General features: G+C 50.3%; 1 protein-coding gene, 1 long non-coding RNA gene and 2 other non-coding genes across 8 annotated transcripts; all 4 read left to right on the top strand.

Annotated features, from left to right (window-relative positions):
• Tnpo2 (transportin 2) lies at positions 1 to 18,797 on the top strand. Of its 5 annotated transcripts, none has more exons than XM_021632188.2 (25): positions 1 to 157; positions 1,559 to 1,670; positions 3,452 to 3,527; positions 3,618 to 3,767; positions 7,404 to 7,510; positions 7,598 to 7,731; positions 7,821 to 7,902; positions 7,976 to 8,098; positions 8,196 to 8,314; positions 9,895 to 9,955; positions 10,059 to 10,224; positions 10,380 to 10,532; positions 10,846 to 11,071; positions 11,270 to 11,441; positions 11,856 to 11,942; positions 12,017 to 12,124; positions 12,208 to 12,366; positions 14,785 to 14,872; positions 15,066 to 15,164; positions 15,599 to 15,694; positions 15,993 to 16,068; positions 16,257 to 16,356; positions 16,434 to 16,508; positions 16,596 to 16,723; positions 16,799 to 18,797. In XM_021632188.2, exons 2-24 carry the CDS (start codon positions 1,572 to 1,574, stop codon positions 16,701 to 16,703), a joined length of 2,664 nt encoding a protein of 887 aa, XP_021487863.1. In that variant the 5' UTR covers positions 1 to 157; positions 1,559 to 1,571; the 3' UTR covers positions 16,704 to 16,723; positions 16,799 to 18,797. The 5 variants fall into 5 exon arrangements, with proteins under 5 accessions (XP_021487863.1, XP_021487860.1, XP_021487861.1 ...); XM_021632185.2 differs by having other exon boundaries at positions 15,963 to 16,068; XM_021632186.2 differs by lacking the exon at positions 1 to 157 and adding an exon at positions 315 to 471 and having other exon boundaries at positions 15,963 to 16,068.
• On the top strand, positions 3,775 to 7,026 carry LOC132656853 (uncharacterized). The gene is made up of 2 exons (XR_009594622.1): positions 3,775 to 3,985; positions 4,591 to 7,026. It is a non-coding gene; the product is annotated as an uncharacterized LOC132656853 (long non-coding RNA).
• On the top strand, positions 11,118 to 11,187 carry LOC132646203 (small nucleolar RNA SNORD41). The gene has a single exon (XR_009584321.1). It is a non-coding gene; the product is annotated as a small nucleolar RNA SNORD41 (small nucleolar RNA).
• LOC132646213 (small nucleolar RNA ZL2) lies at positions 14,909 to 14,983 on the top strand. The gene has a single exon (XR_009584330.1). It is a non-coding gene; the product is annotated as a small nucleolar RNA ZL2 (small nucleolar RNA).
• Positions 18,798 to 18,843: the final 46 nt, after the last annotated feature.

Below are 18,843 nucleotides of genomic sequence, written 5' to 3'. Positions count from 1 at the left end.
CAGTTTGAACGGCGTACGGAAGCCGAAGCTGTTCATTTCGGCCGCGTTTTTTTTTTTTAATTTTTTTTTTTTATTCCCTGGCTTTGGCTCCCTCCTTCCGCGCGAGCCTCTGGAGAAGCTGCAGCACTTCGGCGCCGCCGCTGCCTTCCGGGGCCTGGTAAGCGGGCCTCGCTCGGCCGGGGCCCTTTGGCTTCACCTAGCCTGGAGCCTCCCTGGGTTCTGGGCCTGCGCCGCGCGCCGCCCAGGCGTCGGGGTCGCGCCCGGCTGAGAGGCGGGGAACCGGGTTGGGCTAGCTCTCGAGGCCGGCGGAACGGGCCGGGCGGGGGAGGGGGAGCGGAGCCGATCTCAGGGGGTGGGGCCTCGGCGCCCGGGCAGGTTCGGGTGCCACGAGATGCAGGCCAGTGGGGCGGCTGGGGTCGGGCTGGAGGGGCCCTGATTGGGGGAATCGTCGGGGGACGTCGCGAGGATCTGGTGTGTGTGCGGTCCTGTCTCGGCGGGGTTTGGTTAGGTCTGGCTGGGGGGAAACAGGCTTGAAAGTTGGGGAGGGGACTGTCCCAATACGGAGGGGAGTCAGACATAAGCCCAGAGGGCTTTGCTGGGTCGGACTGGGAGGCGGTGGTGGGATCCGTTGAGGGTAGCGCTCCGGGCGGGTGTTTGTGCGGGACTCTTTAAGGGAAGGGAGGCTGCAGGGATTGGACGGATGGGGGTCTCCGACCACTTGTCGGGGGCTTAGGAGAACTTGATTGGGGGAGCTGCCAGAGGTCCGTCAGCAGGAATTACTGCTGACTGGGGCGGAGGGTGAGAGTGAAAGAGGCTTGGCCACATCTGATTGGGCCAGGCATCGAGCACAGGTTCTGGGGGCTTCTGTCGTGGGTTGAGAGGTTTTGACTGGCTCTCAGTCAAAGAGACATTGGAGACCTATTGGGCGGGCATTTCTTGTGTTCTGCTTAAGGGGAGTCACTGGGCCGCGTCTAGGCCAGAAAGGAGGGGGTTATGTGGTGTCTGCCGAGCTTGTAGGGCCGGTTTAGGGGAGGCAGCCGGGATGAGAAGGATCCGGCCGCTTAGGGACCTGGAGGAGCTCAGGAACCTAGGAGACAGCTGCGATCTGGCAGAGCTGGAAGGCTGGATTTGGGGGCAGGGAATCCTCGTGGCCTGAGCCTTCACCTGGAAGACCGCTGGGGCGGGGCCCTCGCTCTCGCTCTGGAGGGAGGCGGAAGCTGTAAGGCCCGAAACCGGGGGCGGCGGTGGCGTGGACCGCCGTAGGAAGAGTTCCACGGTAGGCTCGATGGATTCTTGGCGCCCCCGTCGCCGGTCCTCATGGCCCGCTTTTATATTCCCTCCCCGCCCCCCCACTCGCACTCCCGAGCCCGCGACTGTGTGGCTGAGGATGGCTTAGCTGGAGGGTACCCCGCACCTGGACAGGCGCGGAACCGAGGCCTCCGCTTCTCCGCGGAGAGCGCTTGCGTCTGCGTGCAGCCGCTGCTGCCTCGGGTACTCAACTTGGGTCTCGCACAGAACCCCAGTGACCCAGCGCTGACCCAGGCCCCTACTCCTGCAGTTCGCCTTGCGCCATGGACTGGCAGCCAGACGAGCAGGGCCTGCAGCAGGTCTTGCAGCTTCTCAAAGACTCGCAGTCGCCCAACACAGCTACTCAGCGCATTGTGCAGGATGTATCCTTCTTTCTGGGGCTGATGGAGCGGGGCAGATGTCTACACCTAATGAAGGCCAGAGAGGGAGGGACTGCTTCTTGATCCCCAAATCCTCTCTGCTTCAGGAGAACAGGACATGGATGAGAATTAAAGGTTTAGATCGCTGGGTTCCATTTCTGGAAGTGCAGAAAATGATGGGATGCCCGATGTTCACTGAGCACTTAATCCTTTAACTGTTAGAGTGAGTGCTGTTAACTTTTGTTTAACAGATGGGGACCTGGAGGCTTAGAAAAGGGAAAATGCCTTAGTTAAGCCTCAGCTAGGAATCAGGGCTCCTAGGAACTAGAAGCACAGCCATCTCAGATTTTAGTCCTAGCTGCGTTGTCAGAATGAGGGTGGATGGGGAGGGATGGGACGCTGGAGTTGGAACATGACTGGTTGAGAACTTTTTTTTTCCCTAAGAAAAAAATAACCAAGATCTGGTTATTTAAAATTATAAATAATTCTGGTTAGTTTTGTTACCAGTTTAAGACACTATGAAGAGGGACCTTCAGTTAAAGAATTGCCTCCATCAGATTAGCCTGTTGGCATGGATGTGGGGCATTTTCTTGATTCGTAATTGATGCTGGCCTGGCCCACCCCACTGTGGATCCTAGTGATTTGGGAAGGAGACAGTAAGCAGCCTTGTGCAGTGGTTTCTGCTTCAATTTTATTCCTTGAATTCCTGCTTTGGGACTTCTCTCCATAATGAGCTAGAGTCTTTTACTCCATGATATAGGTCTTGGTCAGTGTTTTATCATAGCAACAGAGAAGCAAATTAGAATAATGAGTTCAGAATCTTAAATGAGATGGTCATGATGGCATATGCCTTTAATCACAGTGTTCTGGAGGCAGAGGCAAGTGAATCTCTGAGTTTCAAGGCAGCCTGGTCTTATGTAGACCCTGTCTCAAGTTTAAAAAAAAATGTTTGAAACTATTGTTTTACTTGAAAGTGGGCCATCTCCTCTCCACCTTTCCCTGCAGTGCTGAGGATGGAAGGGCCTGCAGTATGCTGGCCACTTGCTTTGTCATTAAGTTGCACCCCTAAGTCCTGATCCTGGATCTCAGTCATTCACTTTTTTTCCTCTATTTTTTGCTCTTAGTAGGGCTGGACACTAAATGGCCTCATGCATGCTAGACATATTTTACCAATGAGCTATATCCCTGACTGTTTGTTTTCTTGAGTGACGGTCTTTCTGTATTACAGACTAACTACTTAGAACTGAATGTAGCCCAGGTTGGCCTTGGACTCAGGGTGATCTTCCTGCCTCAGCCTCCCTGGTGCTAAGACTATAGGCATGCACCACAGTCAGGTTGCTTTCAGGCTGCGTCAGAAAAGCAGGTGTCACTGCAGTGCCTAGGTCAGATGGGAGTAGCAGCTGCCAGTTTAAGAGGAGTTGGCTCTTCCTGCTTTCTCCTGCTCTGGTGAGGACAGAAGGGTCATGCAGGAAGTTCAGATTTGGTCCTCCTGAAAGCCTCTGTGATGGTGTGAGGATAGGGATTGGTCAGTGTGTGTCATGTCAGGAACTGGTGGCCTAATTGTATGGTCACTGGCATTCTCAGCCATGTGGCAGTGAGAGAATGGAGGAAAGGCTCATGTCTCTCAAGTTCTTTTGCGTTTTTTTTTTTTTTTTTTAAAAGAAGATCTTGGGATGTGGTCCATGCTGGCCTGCAATTTAAGATCGTGTCTCAGCCTCCCTAGTGCTGGGATCACAGCATGCCTCAATATACCTGGCTTTCTAAGTCCCTTAACAGCCTGGCAGAAACTTAAACAACTCAACCAGTTTCCCGACTTCAACAACTATCTGATCTTTGTCCTGACCAGGCTCAAGTCAGAAGGTATGTTCTCTGTCCTCTGTGCCACACGGATCAGATCTTGCTTCTTTTTCTCACTACCATAGCCCTCTGACCTGAGCACTTTTCCCACAGATGAGCCAACCCGCTCTCTCAGTGGCCTCATCCTCAAGAACAATGTGAAGGCGCATTACCAGAGCTTCCCACCTCCTGTGGCTGACTTCATCAAGCAAGAGTGTCTCAACAACATTGGCGATGCCTCCTCTCTCATCCGAGCCACCATTGGTGAGGGGGCTGTGGGGGTCGTCATCAAGGACACACTAAGGGCTTGCTCTGGGCCAAGAAGCTATTCAACGTGTTGAGGGTGTTGCTTACTGAATGCTCCAGCACCCTCTGATAGCACTGTTACTACTGCCATCTGACTGGAGAGGAAACTGAGGCACAGAGATCATAAAGGGACTTGTCTGGCAAGTAACAGCTTGGAAACAAGCCAAGCAGTTCAGGTCAGTCTTTCCCCCCCCCCTTTTTTTCTTTTTGAGACAAGGTAGTCCAGGCTGGCCTCAAACTTTCCAATCTTCTGCATCAGCCTCCTGAGTGTCTCAGTAACTCATTGTCCACAGTTTTGTGATGTAGTCTCAAACTGTGTGCCTGAGGAACAGCATTTGGAATACTTGCTTCCTCTGTCTGCACGGAGTCATTAGTAATATCCCCTCAAAATTATTCACCTACAATGGGAATTAGTTAATGGAAGAGCCTTGCTGAATTTAGGAAGAAATAGCTGAGAACATTACAGCAGTGCGACCAAGATTTACTAGGGCCATTTCCCCTTCAGGCTTTTCAATGAAGAGATTAATAGGTGATTTCTTAGCAATGTTGTAAGATGTGTGTGTGTGTGTGTGTGTGAGAGAGAGAGGGAGGGAGAGAGAGAGGGAGTGTGTGAGTGAGGGCACATACATGCCATACCTGAGTCTGGAGGTCAGAGGACAGGATGTTTGTTGTTGTTTCCACCTTGTTGAGATGGGTCTCTGGTTTTTTTGTTTTGCTGTACAGTATATTGCAGGCTTATTAGCATAGTAGCTTCCTGTCCTTTCTTCTCTCTCCTGTCTAGAGTGGCAGTGCTGGGGTTACAGATGCACACTGCTGCATCGTCCAGCTCGTGCGGGGTCAGGCCTCGTGAGGCCTCCGTCAGCAGGCTTGGTGGTGGGTGTTTTTTACCTGCTGAGTCATCTTCTCAACTCCTGTTTTGTTTTTTTAAGCCATTGTTTTCCTTAAAATCTGTCAACTAAAAGGTTTTATGTATTACTTATTTGTGTGTGCTATGTGTGTGGAGATTAGAGGACAACTTCGTCGTTGGTTTTCTCTTACTATGTGGGACTCAGGGTTGGAACTCCCAGCCATCAGAGATGGCAGCAAGCGCCTTTAACCACTAAGCCGTGTTCCTGGCCCCTCTGGAGACTATTGGAAGGAGAAGACATTTATACTGCAGGAAAGGACACGTTAAAAATGAATAAAAAGGTTGGGCATGGTAGCACAAAATTTCAGCACTTACTTGGAGTTTGAGGCTAGCCTGGTCCAAATAGTGAGTTCCAGGGAGCCCTAGGTAAGAACTTGTTTCAAAACAAAGAAAGAAAATGGCTAGTCATGGTGGCCCCTGTGTTTTATTTCAAACACGTTTGAAGGTAATAGCAGGTGGATCTCTGAGTTCAGGCAACCCTGATCCACACAGTGACTTCCAGACCTGCCAAGATTACAAAGTGAGACCCTGCCTATAAACAAACACACACACAAATAATAGAATGGAGACAGAAAAATAGTATTGAATTAGAGCTAGTTATTTGGGGCCTGTTGGATTAAAATAACTGTGGCTCCCAGGTATTGAGGAGGCAAAATTGAGTCTATACATGTCCATATTTTTCTCTTAGCAATATAGTATTATTATTTTTTTGAATTTGAGTGGAGTGGGGTGTGTAGGGCCACTGTCCATGTGTGGAGGCCAGAGGGTGACTCTGAAGAATTGTTCTCTCTTACCATGTGGGTCAGGCTATCAGGCTTGGTGGCTTCATACACTCAGCTGTTTTGCCAGCCCCACAATATACTTTTATAACTGTGTATTAGTGATATTGTTATAGGAATTTTAAGTCATCTCGAGGTGATTTAAAGTCTGGGAGATTGGGGATATAACTCAGTTGATACAATATGCTTATCATCTACGGGAGGCTGTGCGTAGCCCCAATGCAAGTACTGTGCCAGTTTCTGTAATGCACTTGGTTTGGCCTCTGTGAGGACCTGGAACTAATTCCTCATAAAATGTGTACTTGCAGAAGTCTTGGTAGAGCTTTAGGACGCTGGTGCTTTTTTGAAAAAGGGTCTCAAACATGGAGTCTTCCTGCCTCAGCCTTCTAAGGGCTAGCCTTACAGTTCTCCACTACAGCACCTAACCACAGCTGGTGTCCTTTCTTCCGCTGAGGGTGAGGCCCATGTTGTAAAAGAGAGGTCTTGTGATATGTCCAAGAGAGTGGATGGGACCCTGGCCCATCATGGGCTGGCATTGTCCTCATAGTCTATCCAATCATTTCGGAGAGACTTGTAAGAGTTGACCCTTTCACGAGGTCTGCCCTTGTGAAACACTGCCATCTTGTGTTGATGAGTGGTGTGTGTGTGTGTTGACTACCATATCCAATTCTTCCTGGCTGTTTCATTGCCCTCAGGCCTAAGATGAAGTACTCACTTACCTGTGGACTTCATTATTCTAAATCAGTTTCTTAGGAAGTGAACATTAGTTCCAATATCAATATATTCCTTTACTGAAGCGAAAATTCACACACACACATATATGCACATTCATGCACATAGATGGGCCAAAGGAGGGCATCAGATATTGTGTTCATTCACTCAGAACATCTGAGCTCTGCTGATAAGGCAGTAGAGCTCCTGTCTCAGCTGATTACTGCACTTGAGTTACACCTGTGTGCCACCATGCCTACTTTTTATGTAAGTCCTGGGAACTGAACTCAGGTCTTCACACTTGCCTAGCAAAGTACTCTTACCAACTGAGCCATCTCTCCAGTCCCCATCCTTGGGTTTCAACTTGTCAGTAGAGTCCTCGCTTCACATACAGGGGCTTTTATGACTTGGTCCCCACCACCTTCCTGCCCACGACCAGTGTGGCCTTTCTTCTGTTACTATACCAGGCCTGCCATACCTTTAGCCAAGACATCTTTGCCCCAGGTGATTGAAGGCCACCTCTTCTTCATCTGTTTTAGCCTCTCTCAGGTCTTTGCATATATGTCAGGATGTCACCTGACCACCATTTAAAAACTGTTCCTCTGTAGCTGGGTGTAATGGCACAGCCCTGTAACCCCAGCTATTCAAGAAGCTGAGGCGAGAGGATCAGGCCTTGCCTTGGGACCTTAACTCAAAAGGTTAAAATAAAAATTTAAAAGCAAGGCTGGGGATTTAGCTAAACAGTAGAATGCTTGCACAGTGCACATAGGGTCCTGAGTTCAATCTTCTGTAGTATAAAATAAAAACAATTGGAAAACTGTTTACTCTTCTGAGCCCTTGGCTTGTGGCTACACAGATCTTTGGCTTATGTATCTTGACCTCACATCCTTTCCCCAGCTCTGAAACTCTCCAGTGGTTTTTGGCAGATGCCGAAATTTAGAACACAGCTGCGTTTGTAGGCTCAGAGGATGTGTGCTAAGTCAGCAAGTAATACCTGAAGAGAGCCTGTAGAGTGCTCACTTGGCACTCATGAGGCCTGGGTTTTTTCCCTAGCACCCCAGAGAAAGGGTCAGGGTGCCATGCGGGGCTTGCATGGGAGAGAAAGGAAAGCTAGTGAGCCAGTCCTTTGTGGGGAGGGTGGAAGGGCTGGTAGGCCCTTGCCCAGCCTGAGCAGCCTCCTTTTCCTGGCTGCCCCAGGCATTCTCATCACCACCATCGCTTCCAAGGGTGAGCTGCAGATGTGGCCAGAGCTGCTGCCCCAGCTGTGCAACCTGCTCAACTCAGAGGATTATAATACCTGTGAGGTAGGCGGCAAGCAGTACTTGGCCTGGCCCAAGCAGGGATTGGAGCTCGGAGTAGGACCCACAGCCGTCTCTCTCCTCTCTGCTCAGGGAGCCTTTGGAGCCCTACAGAAGATCTGTGAAGACTCCTCTGAGCTTTTGGACAGTGATGCGCTCAACAGGCCCCTGAACATCATGATCCCTAAATTCCTGCAATTTTTCAAGCACTGCAGCCCTAAAATCCGGTATGTGAAGGTTCTTGGGGCACAAGCATCTTAGAGTTGATGGGCAGCTATAGAAGTTCATAGTGGTGCATGCCTTCTCTGACCCACAGGTCCCATGCCATTGCCTGCGTGAACCAGTTCATCATGGACCGAGCCCAGGCGCTAATGGACAACATTGACACCTTCATTGAGGTGGGCCACTGGCTGCGGGTGGATGGGGAGAGGCTGAGGGTCCTCAAGCAGCTGACCTCGCCCTTTCTCACAGCACCTGTTTGCCTTGGCTGTGGATGAGGACCCTGAGGTGAGAAAGAACGTGTGCCGTGCCCTTGTGATGCTTTTGGAAGTTCGCATTGACAGGCTCATCCCTCACATGCACAGCATCATACAGGTGTGCATGGCCAACATCAAGGGCAAACGGGTGGCTGGAGGGGGTTGGGGAATCCCCCTCAGTTGGACTAGGTCTCAGCCTCTCCCTATTGCCCCAGTACATGCTGCAGAGGACCCAGGACCATGATGAGAATGTGGCCCTGGAGGCCTGTGAGTTCTGGCTGACGCTGGCCGAGCAGCCCATCTGCAAAGAAGTCCTGGCCTCCCACCTGGTCCAGTGAGTGCTGCAGCCCCATGCCATCGGCCTCTAGCCCTCCCTGTGCTTTCCCCCTGGCAGCTTTTGCTTACCGTAACTTAGGTACTGTGTGTCAGTTTACTTTGAATCCTGTGTACATTGATTTTTAGGTGATATAGCTTTAATGCCTTCAAAAATTAGGTAACAGAAACCAAGGTTATGGCTCCTACCCATCACTTGGAAGGCTAAGGTGGGATGATTGCCACAATTTTTTTTGAGGCTGGATTGGGCTATATAGTGAGTACTCAGCCAATTGGAGTTACATAATGAGACCCTGTTTGAAAAAAAATGCTAGTAGACAAAAAGAGATGAAGAAACAACCCTTCAAACCAAGGCCTCAACCTGGTTGGACCCAGTGCTCAGAGGATGGGAAAGGCATTCTTCCTAGGCACGTGACACTGTACCTCTGGCATTCTTCTTAGGATTTGTTTGTTTGTTTTCTTCCCCCCTTCTGAGATAGGGTTTCTCTGAAACCCTGGCTATCCTAGAACTCAATCTGTAGACCAGGCAGACCTTGAACTTAGAGATATCCACCTGCCTTTGCCTCTCAGTGCTGGAATTAAAGGTGTGTGCCACCGCCGTCCTGTAGGCTCAGGCATTCTTCAGTATAGGAGTTGAGAATCTCTTGAGTGATAGAACAAGAGTAACAGAAGAACTTAACCTTTTCGGGTTTGAGACAAGTGGGCCTGGGAGTGCTGCAGTTCGAGGCAGTGGCACCGTGGCTGGCTCGTGCCTCCTTGTTTTTACCAGTTGGGATCACTTGCCTGTCAGATTATTGATAACAAGTAGGAATTGTGGCTGGAGGCACAGAGGACTTTCAGGAGGAATGAGACACCCTTGTAGAGGGGGGTCAGTCAGGTTTGTATCAGTTTTCATGTCTGAGGTTGTAATGGTCCAGTTGTGTGCAACCGCTCTTTCTGTTTGGTCCCTGACAGCAGCTGTGTCTCAAGATAGTGGAGCAGATGTTTGTGCTTTGTGTAGTGCTAGGTTGCAGCATTGTTAAAGCTTTTCAGGGTTCTGGCATTGGTTGTGTTTGCATCAAGAGCCATTTGGTGGTACTTATTACTAAGAGTGAAAAATGGGGCAGCTGCATGTGGCAGTAAACACTTGCAATCACAGTGTTTAGAGGTCATGATGTTCTTTTATTTTTTTAATTATTATTTTTTAATGTGTATCAGTGTTTTGCCTGCATGTATGTCTGTACCACATGTGTGCAGTGCCCACAGACACCAAAAGAAGGTATTGGATTCCTTGGGTCAGGAGTTAGAGCAACTGAGGATCTTAACTGCTGAACTATCTCTCCAGCCCCAAGAAGGTGTGTGATTTCTAGGCCAGCCATCGCTACATAGAGCCTATTTCAAAAGAGAGAGAAAAAAATTGTGTCTCCTAATCACAGTGGCTGAAAATATGTTGGTGATTCCCTGAAGGGAAGTGAACAGATACAGGACACAGGGATATGGGTGTGTCGAGCAGAGTTTGCCCCTTGCTCACACCTCTATTTCCTCTTCAGGATGAGTACCTCAGCCAGGATTCCCGTATCTTTACAGTCTCTCTCTCGATAGGTTGATCCCTATCCTCGTGAATGGGATGAAGTACTCTGAAATTGACATCATCCTGCTTAAGGTCAGCCAGGGGTGTCCACAGCTGGCTATGGGTGGCCAAGACCATGGGTGTTGGGTTGGAGTCTCTCGCCAGTGCTTAGAAATCTGCCTGGGCTGGTCCCTAGGGGGACGTGGAGGAAGACGAGGCAGTACCTGACAGCGAGCAGGACATCAAGCCACGTTTCCACAAATCACGCACAGTGACATTGCCCCACGAGGCTGAGCGGCCTGATGGCTCTGAGGACGCTGAGGATGATGACGATGATGATGCTTTGTCGGACTGGAATCTGAGTAGGTAGTAGGCCAGCACTGCAGGGAGAGGGTGAGAAGCTGGTGTGGAGCAATTTATGAAGAATTAGTGGTTGCATTTGGTCCAGGGCTAAGATCAAAGCGCTGAACACCTGCCTCACAGGCCTCTGAGCCTGAGCCCTGTTGTCCTCCTTCAGGGAAGTGCTCAGCAGCTGCTCTGGATGTCCTTGCTAACGTCTTCCGGGAGGAACTGCTGCCCCACCTACTTCCCCTGCTCAAGGGCCTCCTGTTCCACCCTGAGTGGGTGGTCAAGGAGTCAGGGATCCTGGTGCTGGGTGCCATTGCCGAGGGTAAGTCTCCTGCATTTGATCAGCACCTGCCTGGGCTGACTTGAGCAATGCCAGTGATGGATGCAGCTCCATAGCACAGGCCAGGCCTCCTGCCTTGCCTTAAGTGCTAGCATTATAGGTTTGAGCTACTGCGCAGCCAGAATTTGAACAACTTTAGCTCTAGTGTATCTGATGTGTCTCCTCTTACCCCTGCTTTTCATGGGCTCTTTGAAATGCCTCCAAGCCTCAGTTTTCCCAACCCTATCATGTTGGGTTGGATGTACCTGGACCCTAGGCTTCACTTAAAAGCTTTCCTGTGTTCTGGTCACTGCAGGCTGCATGCAGGGAATGGTGCCCTATCTACCTGAGCTGATCCCACACCTCATCCAGTGCCTGTCAGACAAGAAGGCCCTGGTACGCTCCATTGCCTGCTGGACACTGAGCCGCTATGCCCACTGGGTAGTCAGCCAGCCACCTGACATGCACCTCAAGCCCCTGATGACGGAGCTGCTCAAGCGTATCCTGGATGGCAATAAGAGGGTGCAGGAGGCAGCCTGCAGGTAAACCTTGACCCCTGACCCATGTCCCTACAGTGGCCCCTCACCCTGGGAAATGATGATGCCTGTGACTGCTGACAAGACACTGAAGTCTGTTGTATTCGTACTGGCTGATCCCGTGTACACGCTCCCTACCTGTCTGTGGTGCAGCTCCATCTGCTACAGTCCATTAAGCTTTCCTTCCTATCTTCCATCCACTAGTGCCTTTGCTACCCTGGAGGAGGAGGCATGCACAGAACTGGTGCCCTACCTCAGCTATATCCTTGACACTCTTGTTTTTGCCTTTGGCAAATACCAGCACAAGAACCTGCTCATTCTCTATGATGCCATTGGCACCCTGGCCGACTCTGTGGGCCATCACCTCAATCAGCCGGTGAGACTCTAGAGACCCTCTGCCCCATCTGTGTGTTCGTTGGCATCCAGAGTCGACCCTGTGTCTTGTAACTTTAATGCCAGGGATATGGCTACAGTTTTGCCAGGCAGGCTGAAGCACTTACCCTGCTTTCAGTCTAGTGGGAGAGATGGACATTTATGAGACAGCATTGTCAGTTCTGTGCATGCATGTGTGTGTGCTGGGGGATGGCCTGTGGGGACCAGGAGGCCCTACGCAGGTTCTTGGGAGTGGGAGGAAGGGAAGGATGTTCTAGGGACAGACAGATAAGTAGAATCAGAAGGGCTTACGATCTTGAACCATGGCCAGGAGCTTGGATCTCATTTTTAAAGGACAGTGTTCCCTTACTTAGGCTGCCATATTCTTCTAGGAAGCCTAATTCCCCACTCTCTTTAGGAATACATTCAGAAGCTGATGCCTCCACTGATCCAGAAGTGGAATGAGCTCAAAGATGAAGACAAGGACCTCTTCCCCCTGCTGGAGGTGAGTGGGCTTAGGTCCTTCCTTCAGAATCCTCCCACATGGCCTGAGCTCACTCTTTCCCTTTTCCCTGCCAGTGTCTATCATCTGTGGCCACCGCCCTGCAGAGTGGCTTCCTGCCCTACTGTGAGCCTGTCTACCAACGCTGTGTCACTCTGGTGCAGAAGACACTGGCCCAGGCCATGGTGAGCACCCTTGAACCCCCTGCCCACTTGCTGTACTGGTCAGGCCCTACACTGCTTTCCTCACCTGCCCCATTTGTATCTAGATGTATACACAACATCCTGAACAATATGAGGCCCCTGACAAGGACTTCATGATTGTTGCATTGGACCTGCTTAGTGGCTTGGCTGAGGGCCTGGGTGGCCATGTGGAACAGCTGGTGGCTCGAAGTAACATCATGACATTACTTTTCCAGTGTATGCAGGTGAGTGGGTACCCAACATACGCTGCTTCCAAGTCGAGTCCGACCACACCTTAACAGGCCAAGGATTTTTCCTCTTCTCTTCTCTTCTCTTCTTCTCTTCTCTTCTCTTCTCTTCTCTTCTCTTCTCTTTCCTTTTTTTTTTTTTTTTTATTTTCCTGGACACAGGGTTCTCTGTGTAGCCCTGGCTGTCCTGGAACTTGCTCTGTAAGCCAGGCTGGTCTAAAACTCACAGAGATTTACCTGCCTCTGCTTCTTGAGTGCTGGGATTAAAGGTATGCAACATCATGTCATGCTCAGGCTCCAAGGAAACTTTTTCTAGACGTAACAGTTTAAACAACAACGGCCATAGATGACCCTGTGGCCAGTCCGGGCCCTGACTATGTCCAGGGAATGTCAGAGAAAAGGAGTCCTTAAAAAAATAAAATTTTATGGGCTGCAGAGATGGCCTCACAGTTAAAAGTACTTGTTGCTCTTGCAGAGGACCTGGGTTTTGTTCCTAGCACCCATATCAGCCATCCATAACTCCAGTTCCAGGGGATTTCATGCCCTCTTCTAATCTTTGTGGGCACTAGGCACACACAAGATACATAGCTGTACATGCAGGCAAAACTCATATTTAAGATAAACTCATTTAAGATAAAAATATATTTTTAAAAGACTGGGCATGATAGTGCATAACTTTAATCCCAGCACTCAGAAATCAGAGGCTAGTCAGTTCTGCATAGTGAAAGCTTGTTTCCAAAATAAAATAATCATTTGTGTGCTATTGAGATGGCTCAGCAGGTAGGGATGCCTACCACCAAATCTATGACAACCTGGCCAGGGAACCCCAGGACTTACATGAATGAAAGAATGAACCAACTCCTATAACTTGTCATCTGACCTTCGCATGTCTGTCAAGGCACATGTGTCTCCTCATGCAAAGATTAAATAAATACAAATTCAAGGGTGTGCAGACATGATGACCCAAATTTGAGCTACACAAACTTAAAAAAAACAAAACAAAACAAAAAAAAAAAAAAACAACAGTAACAACAAAGAACTCTGGATCTACTGGCACGTGGTTGTAATCTCAGTTGTGGGGAGGCAGAGATCCCTGGGGCTTGCTGCTCAGTCACTCTAATTAGTGAGCTCCAGGCCAGTGAAAGAGCCTGTCTCTAAAAGCAAAGGAAGGCTGAGGATTGTCAGTGGGAGAGCTCTTTCCTACCATGTATAAGGCTCTAGCAATCTCCCAACACTAAAATATGGATGGAAGACGGATGCATGGATACTCTAGCAATTGCCAACACTAAAATACAAATAAATGAGTGAATGAATGAATGGTGGCTGGTTCCTCCGGAATAACACTTGGGTTGTTTTGCATTTTTAAGACAGGGTTTCTCTGTGTAGCTCTGTCTGTCTTGGAACTTACTCTGTAGACCAGGCTGTCCTCGAACTCACAGAGAATCACCTGCCTCTGCCTCCAGAGTGCTGGGATTAAAGGCAGGAGCCACCACTGCCCAGCTGACATCTGGTTTTTATAAACAAACAAATGAATGAACCTATGTTGGGTGGTTCCTCATCTGGTCTTTGCCACGCACAGGCGTGCACTCATACCCTGCTCACTCGTACATAAGCACAATAAAACTTGTCAGATATTTTAGTACATGCTGATCTGAAAAATAAAAGTATGGCCCATTTGTAGTGGCTCATGCCTTTCATCCTACCACTTTAGATTTGGAGGCAGAGGCAGGTGGATCTCTGAGTTCTAGGCTATCCAGGGATATGTAGTGAGACCCTGTCTCAAAACAAAACAAAAATAAACCCCAAAATATAGGTACTGGGGAGATGGCTTAGTCAGTAATGTGCTTTCTGGACAAGAACAGGAACCTGAGTTTGATCTCCATCACCCATGTAAAAAAGCTGGGGTTAGGGCTCAAGAGATGGTTGAGGTTAGGGGTACTTGTTGCTCTTCCAAAGAACCTAAGCTTCGTTCCAGCACCCACATCAGACAGTTGACAATGACAACGGCCTGTAATTCCAGCTGTCCAGGGGATCTGGCTCCCTCTTCTAGCCTCCAAGGACACCCGCAAATGTGTACAACCCTCTCACTCAACATGTACACATAATTAAAGATAGAAATAAGTGGGTGCCCCGGGCATGGTGGCAGCTGTAGGTTTTGTAGGTTTGGGATGTGGTGGGCTGGGGATTGAAATGAGTTCTAGAGTATTTTAAAAGAAAATGCTTAGTAATGAACTTCACTGCCAGGTCCTGGCACAAAGGCTACAGTATAGTAGGAGAAGGCTAGTGAGTAAGGGACAGCCCTGCTCCTCAACCAATGTGTGTGGTCAGGATGTGCTCTAGGGACTGCCACCTGAGGTGGCTTTGATAGAAGGAGTGAGAGGAACCTTGTCATTCTGCCACCTCTCTCAACTCCAGGATTCCATGCCTGAGGTCCGGCAGAGCTCCTTTGCCCTTCTGGGAGACCTTACCAAGGCCTGCTTTATCCACGTCAAGCCCTGTATCGGTAGGCTGCCCCCTGTGCCCCTAGCCCATGAGCACTGGCCTCAAGTGATGGAGACCTGCCCTGGGAGGCTCATGACCATATGGGGATGTATTCGTACTGTCTGACGGGGCCTGCCCAGCCAGGTCTGGGAGCTGGGCCCCAATTACCCTTTCTGCTCATTTTTTTCTTTTTTCTGCTGTTTTCTTTGCATTAGCTGAGTTCATGCCTATTCTGGGTACCAACCTGAACCCTGAGTTCATCTCTGTCTGCAACAATGCCACCTGGGCCATTGGGGAGATCTGCATGCAGATGGGTGAGTGCCCTGAAAGTGGCAGGCAGGCTCTTCATTGGTCTGTCTCCACCCTGGGGCCAGAGCTTGAGTCTCACGTATCCCCTAAAGGAACGGGGCAAGGGCATGCTTTAATTTCCCTGATAGGTGAAATCAAATAACTGAAAGGCTGTTTATGAGGTGGGGTAGATGATCTGTTTCTACTTTTGGGCCTCCTGTCCTTAGGGAAGACTTGGCGGAGTGGTCTCAGTAGCTTGTGGGTAGTGACTTTAAAGATTTGCTTTGTGAGGGTCTGTTGTGAGCTGGCGTGGAGCATCCCGAGGAGGTTCTCTGTTCCCACATGCTTTGTGGTGCACCAGTTTGCATGAAACTGGGGTCGTGGAGTGAGGTCAGCCATACCCAGCTGGCCCTCTCTGGGGAGAGTGGGCCACACAAGGCTCTAAATGGCTGCTCCCTAGGGGCAGAGATGCAGCCCTATGTGCAGATGGTCCTCAACAATCTGGTGGAAATCATTAACAGGCCCAACACACCCAAGACACTGCTGGAAAACACAGGTGAGTACCAGGCGTGGGCCGAGAGGGGAGAGTTCCAGGAAGGGTGTTAACATCTGAAATAGGATTCTGGGAGGAACCCAAAGAATAATTTTGGCTTTAGAATATATGGGAAGAGACCCAAGCTGGGCTGGGAGGACATCTTTATGGGCCAAACTCAAGGGCCCAGGATAAGCCACAGGGCCGTTCAGTTGGGGCCTGTGGGGCGGGGCTCGGTGCCTCCTGTCAGAGGCCCCGCCACGTACCGTCCCGGGGCCACTCGGGGTTGCAGGTCGCCTGACGAGTCCCTCTGCCATTCCAGCCATCACCATCGGCCGCCTGGGCTACGTGTGCCCACAGGAGGTGGCACCCATGCTGCAGCAGTTCATCCGGCCTTGGTGTGTGCCTGCCTGGGTGGGGCCTGCCGGGGGTGGGCAGGACAGCTATACTTCCTAGCATACCCCCCCCCATGTATGCATGTGGGAGACTACCCACTGACACCCCCAATCCCGTTCCCTCCATCTATCTTTCATCTTTGCTTGTCCTCAAGTCTATCCACTGACCTGCTGCCCTCCTCCATGGCCAGGTGCACGTCCCTTAGGAACATCCGGGACAACGAGGAGAAGGATTCTGCCTTCCGAGGCATCTGCATGATGATTGGTGTCAACCCTGGGGGTGTTGTGCAGGTCCGGGCAGTGGGGCTCAGAGGGCAGGGTGGGGGCTGGCTTGGACAGCCCCTCACATGGGATCTGTCACATTTCAGGACTTTATTTTCTTCTGTGATGCTGTAGCCTCCTGGGTGAGCCCGAAGGATGACCTTCGGGACATGTTTTATAAGGTGAGGCTCCTGTTGGTCACATGTAAGTCCTGGGGAGTAGACACCACAGGCTTGTCTCAGCCAATTGTTACCCCTGCCTCACTGCAGATCCTCCATGGCTTCAAAGACCAAGTTGGGGAGGAGAACTGGCAACAGTTCTCAGAGCAGTTCCCACCGCTGCTCAAGGAGAGGCTGGCAGCCTTCTACGGGGTCTAGGTGAACCTGGAGATCACCAGGTGAGCAGGTCTTTCAGCCTCAGGCCTGCCAGAGAGTGAAAGGACAAAGGGCCTGACCCTACCTCTCTCCTGCAGGTTTCTGTCTGCGTCATCGTCGGAGGGTGTGCTGGGGAATGTGCTGCTTCCAGAAGTCACTGTGCCCTGGTCAAGGGGGGTTAGGGAGGAGTGAGTGGTACCTAAATCCAGATGCTACCCAGTCTGCATCTGTCCATCTGTTGGTTCACTTGCCCCACCAGGCCTGATGAGTGGACAGGTGGGGGACTCCATGCTCATCCTACAAATAGGGAGGGGGGTGGGACTTCTTGGTGGGCAAGAGTTCTCTGGGCTCTAATCTGGGTCATCTCAGGCAGCCCACCCGGGCCAGTCGTGGGAGGGAGGAATCCGTAAGGCCTACCGAATCCGGTGTCAGATAAGGCAAGGGAATTACAGGTGGGGAGGGGGGTTCCTTGTAGAGAAGCATACACTCACATGTACACATGTGGACACACGCATGTGCAGGCACCACAGCCAGCTAGGCTGCTCCAGCCGCCCCACCATTTCCTCAACTGCATGGAGACAGTAGAATTAGTGAACCCCCAAATTATGCCTATGGCCTTCTGTGTACCTTGCATCTAGAGTATAAGAAGCTTCCGCTGTTTTGCCGGAATTGGTGGTGATTGGGAGGGCTGGGAGGTTTGGGGGACCTCAAGCTGGGCCCCCAGGGCCAGGGGAAGAGGGTGGTCATTTGGGAGCTGCCCTCTCAGCACTTACACACTTTGGACCTGCTCCATACACTTCCTGCCAGCTTCAAGGCAGCCTCATTTTAGTGTGTCCCCATCTTTGTCTTGTCCCAGCCAGCAGCAGAGTGGGGACCATTGGAGCAGCTGGGACTAGCTTGAGGCCACTGTGTGCCCTTTTCCTGTGTCCAAAGGTATTTATTAAGGCACAGGCCTGGGACTAGTTTTCCCCCAGAGAGCTAAGGCTGGCATGCTTTTGTGGATCTCCCGTGAAACAGCTTCAAGGATAGTTCCGGGAGCTGGGGCAACAGCATGTGAGGGTGAGAACAAAGTACAAAGTTTACTGGGTCCAGCAAGCTTTGAAGGCTTGGAGGAGCAGGGTGTACCCAGGGCCTCAAACTTTGTCCCTTTTGGGACTTAGGTTTATCACAGTGTCCACTGGACTCAGACCACACCAGATGGGTACATTGACTGTAAAAATCCTTGAAGAAATTGGTTGAGGATGCCATCAAGGTGGGAGGGGCTTCCCAAGAGGAGGGGGCCATGACTATTTCCAAATTGGCTGTGGAAATTGGTCTTGCAAGGTCCTTGAACATTTTTTCCTCCGTCCCCTTCCTTGCTTCCTAATTCTTTGTGAGCCTGTTATATTTTGGGGGAGTCTTAGGGCCTGCTGTATCGTCCCTCCAAGGACCTGGACCGTATCCCATCTAGGCCTTGTGTCTTCTCTCAAGTTGGTCAGGCCTTGCCTTTATTCCCAGGGACACTTAGTGCACATTCCATAACTCAGCTGGTGGTCCTCATCCCCCTAGCCTGAAACTTGAGCAGGTCTCTGGAAGCCATTTGTAGGTGAAAAAAAACAAAACAAAACAAAAAAAAAAAACAAAAACTTTTTTTAAAGAAAAATACCATTAGCTTTCTGGTAATTCCACTTCTTAGGAGCATCCTCTGCTGGATCTTGGGGTATATTGATGGATTGACTGTCTGATGGAGTTGTGACCCCTCTTTGTTCAAGAAGGGAGTTTCAACTACCTTCAGGAGAGGGGAGCCTGATTCTTGTATTTCCCTTTTTTTATTTTATTTTATTATTTTTTAAAAAATTATTTAATTTTTTAATTTATTTTTTAGTTGGTTTTTGCACAATGAAGTTTCAGTTTAACCTTCCTTGCCCAGGGCTGCTGACACAGACTGACCTTGATCTGCAGCCTTCCTGCCCCCTACCCATTCCTGACTCTTTTATTACCCCATGGGCTCCCAGGTCTATCTATCTGTTACTGTGCTGTGCTGGGGACTGGCGCCTAGGTGGCGTGAGATTCCACTTGTGTAGAACTTTGTTGAGTAAAGGTCAGTTTCTTGTGAGACCCTTGGTGTCTGGTTTTCCGGTCCTTGGCTTTGGTTGTAGAGTGG

Source organism: Meriones unguiculatus, chromosome 10 (genome assembly GCF_030254825.1).
Source record: "Meriones unguiculatus strain TT.TT164.6M chromosome 10, Bangor_MerUng_6.1, whole genome shotgun sequence".
Lineage (NCBI taxonomy): Eukaryota > Metazoa > Chordata > Mammalia > Rodentia > Muridae > Meriones > Meriones unguiculatus.
The sequence above is the reverse complement of the archived record's forward strand: the minus strand, read 5'-3'. Positions and strand labels throughout refer to the sequence as shown.

What these genes read in the sequence shown, in the direction of transcription:
- Tnpo2 (XM_060392316.1), top strand. Translation starts at nt 1,572, where the DNA reads ATGGACTGGCAGCCAGACGAGCAGGGCCTGCAGCAGGTCTTGCAGCTT. An exon ending in CTCAGCGCATTGTGCAGGAT is followed by an intron (nt 1,671 to 3,451) that starts GTATCCTTCTTT and finishes ACAGCCTGGCAG; the next exon opens with AAACTTAAACAACTCAACCA. An exon ending in GCTGGGTGCCATTGCCGAGG is followed by an intron (nt 10,533 to 10,845) that starts GTAAGTCTCCTG and finishes TGGTCACTGCAG; the next exon opens with GCTGCATGCAGGGAATGGTG.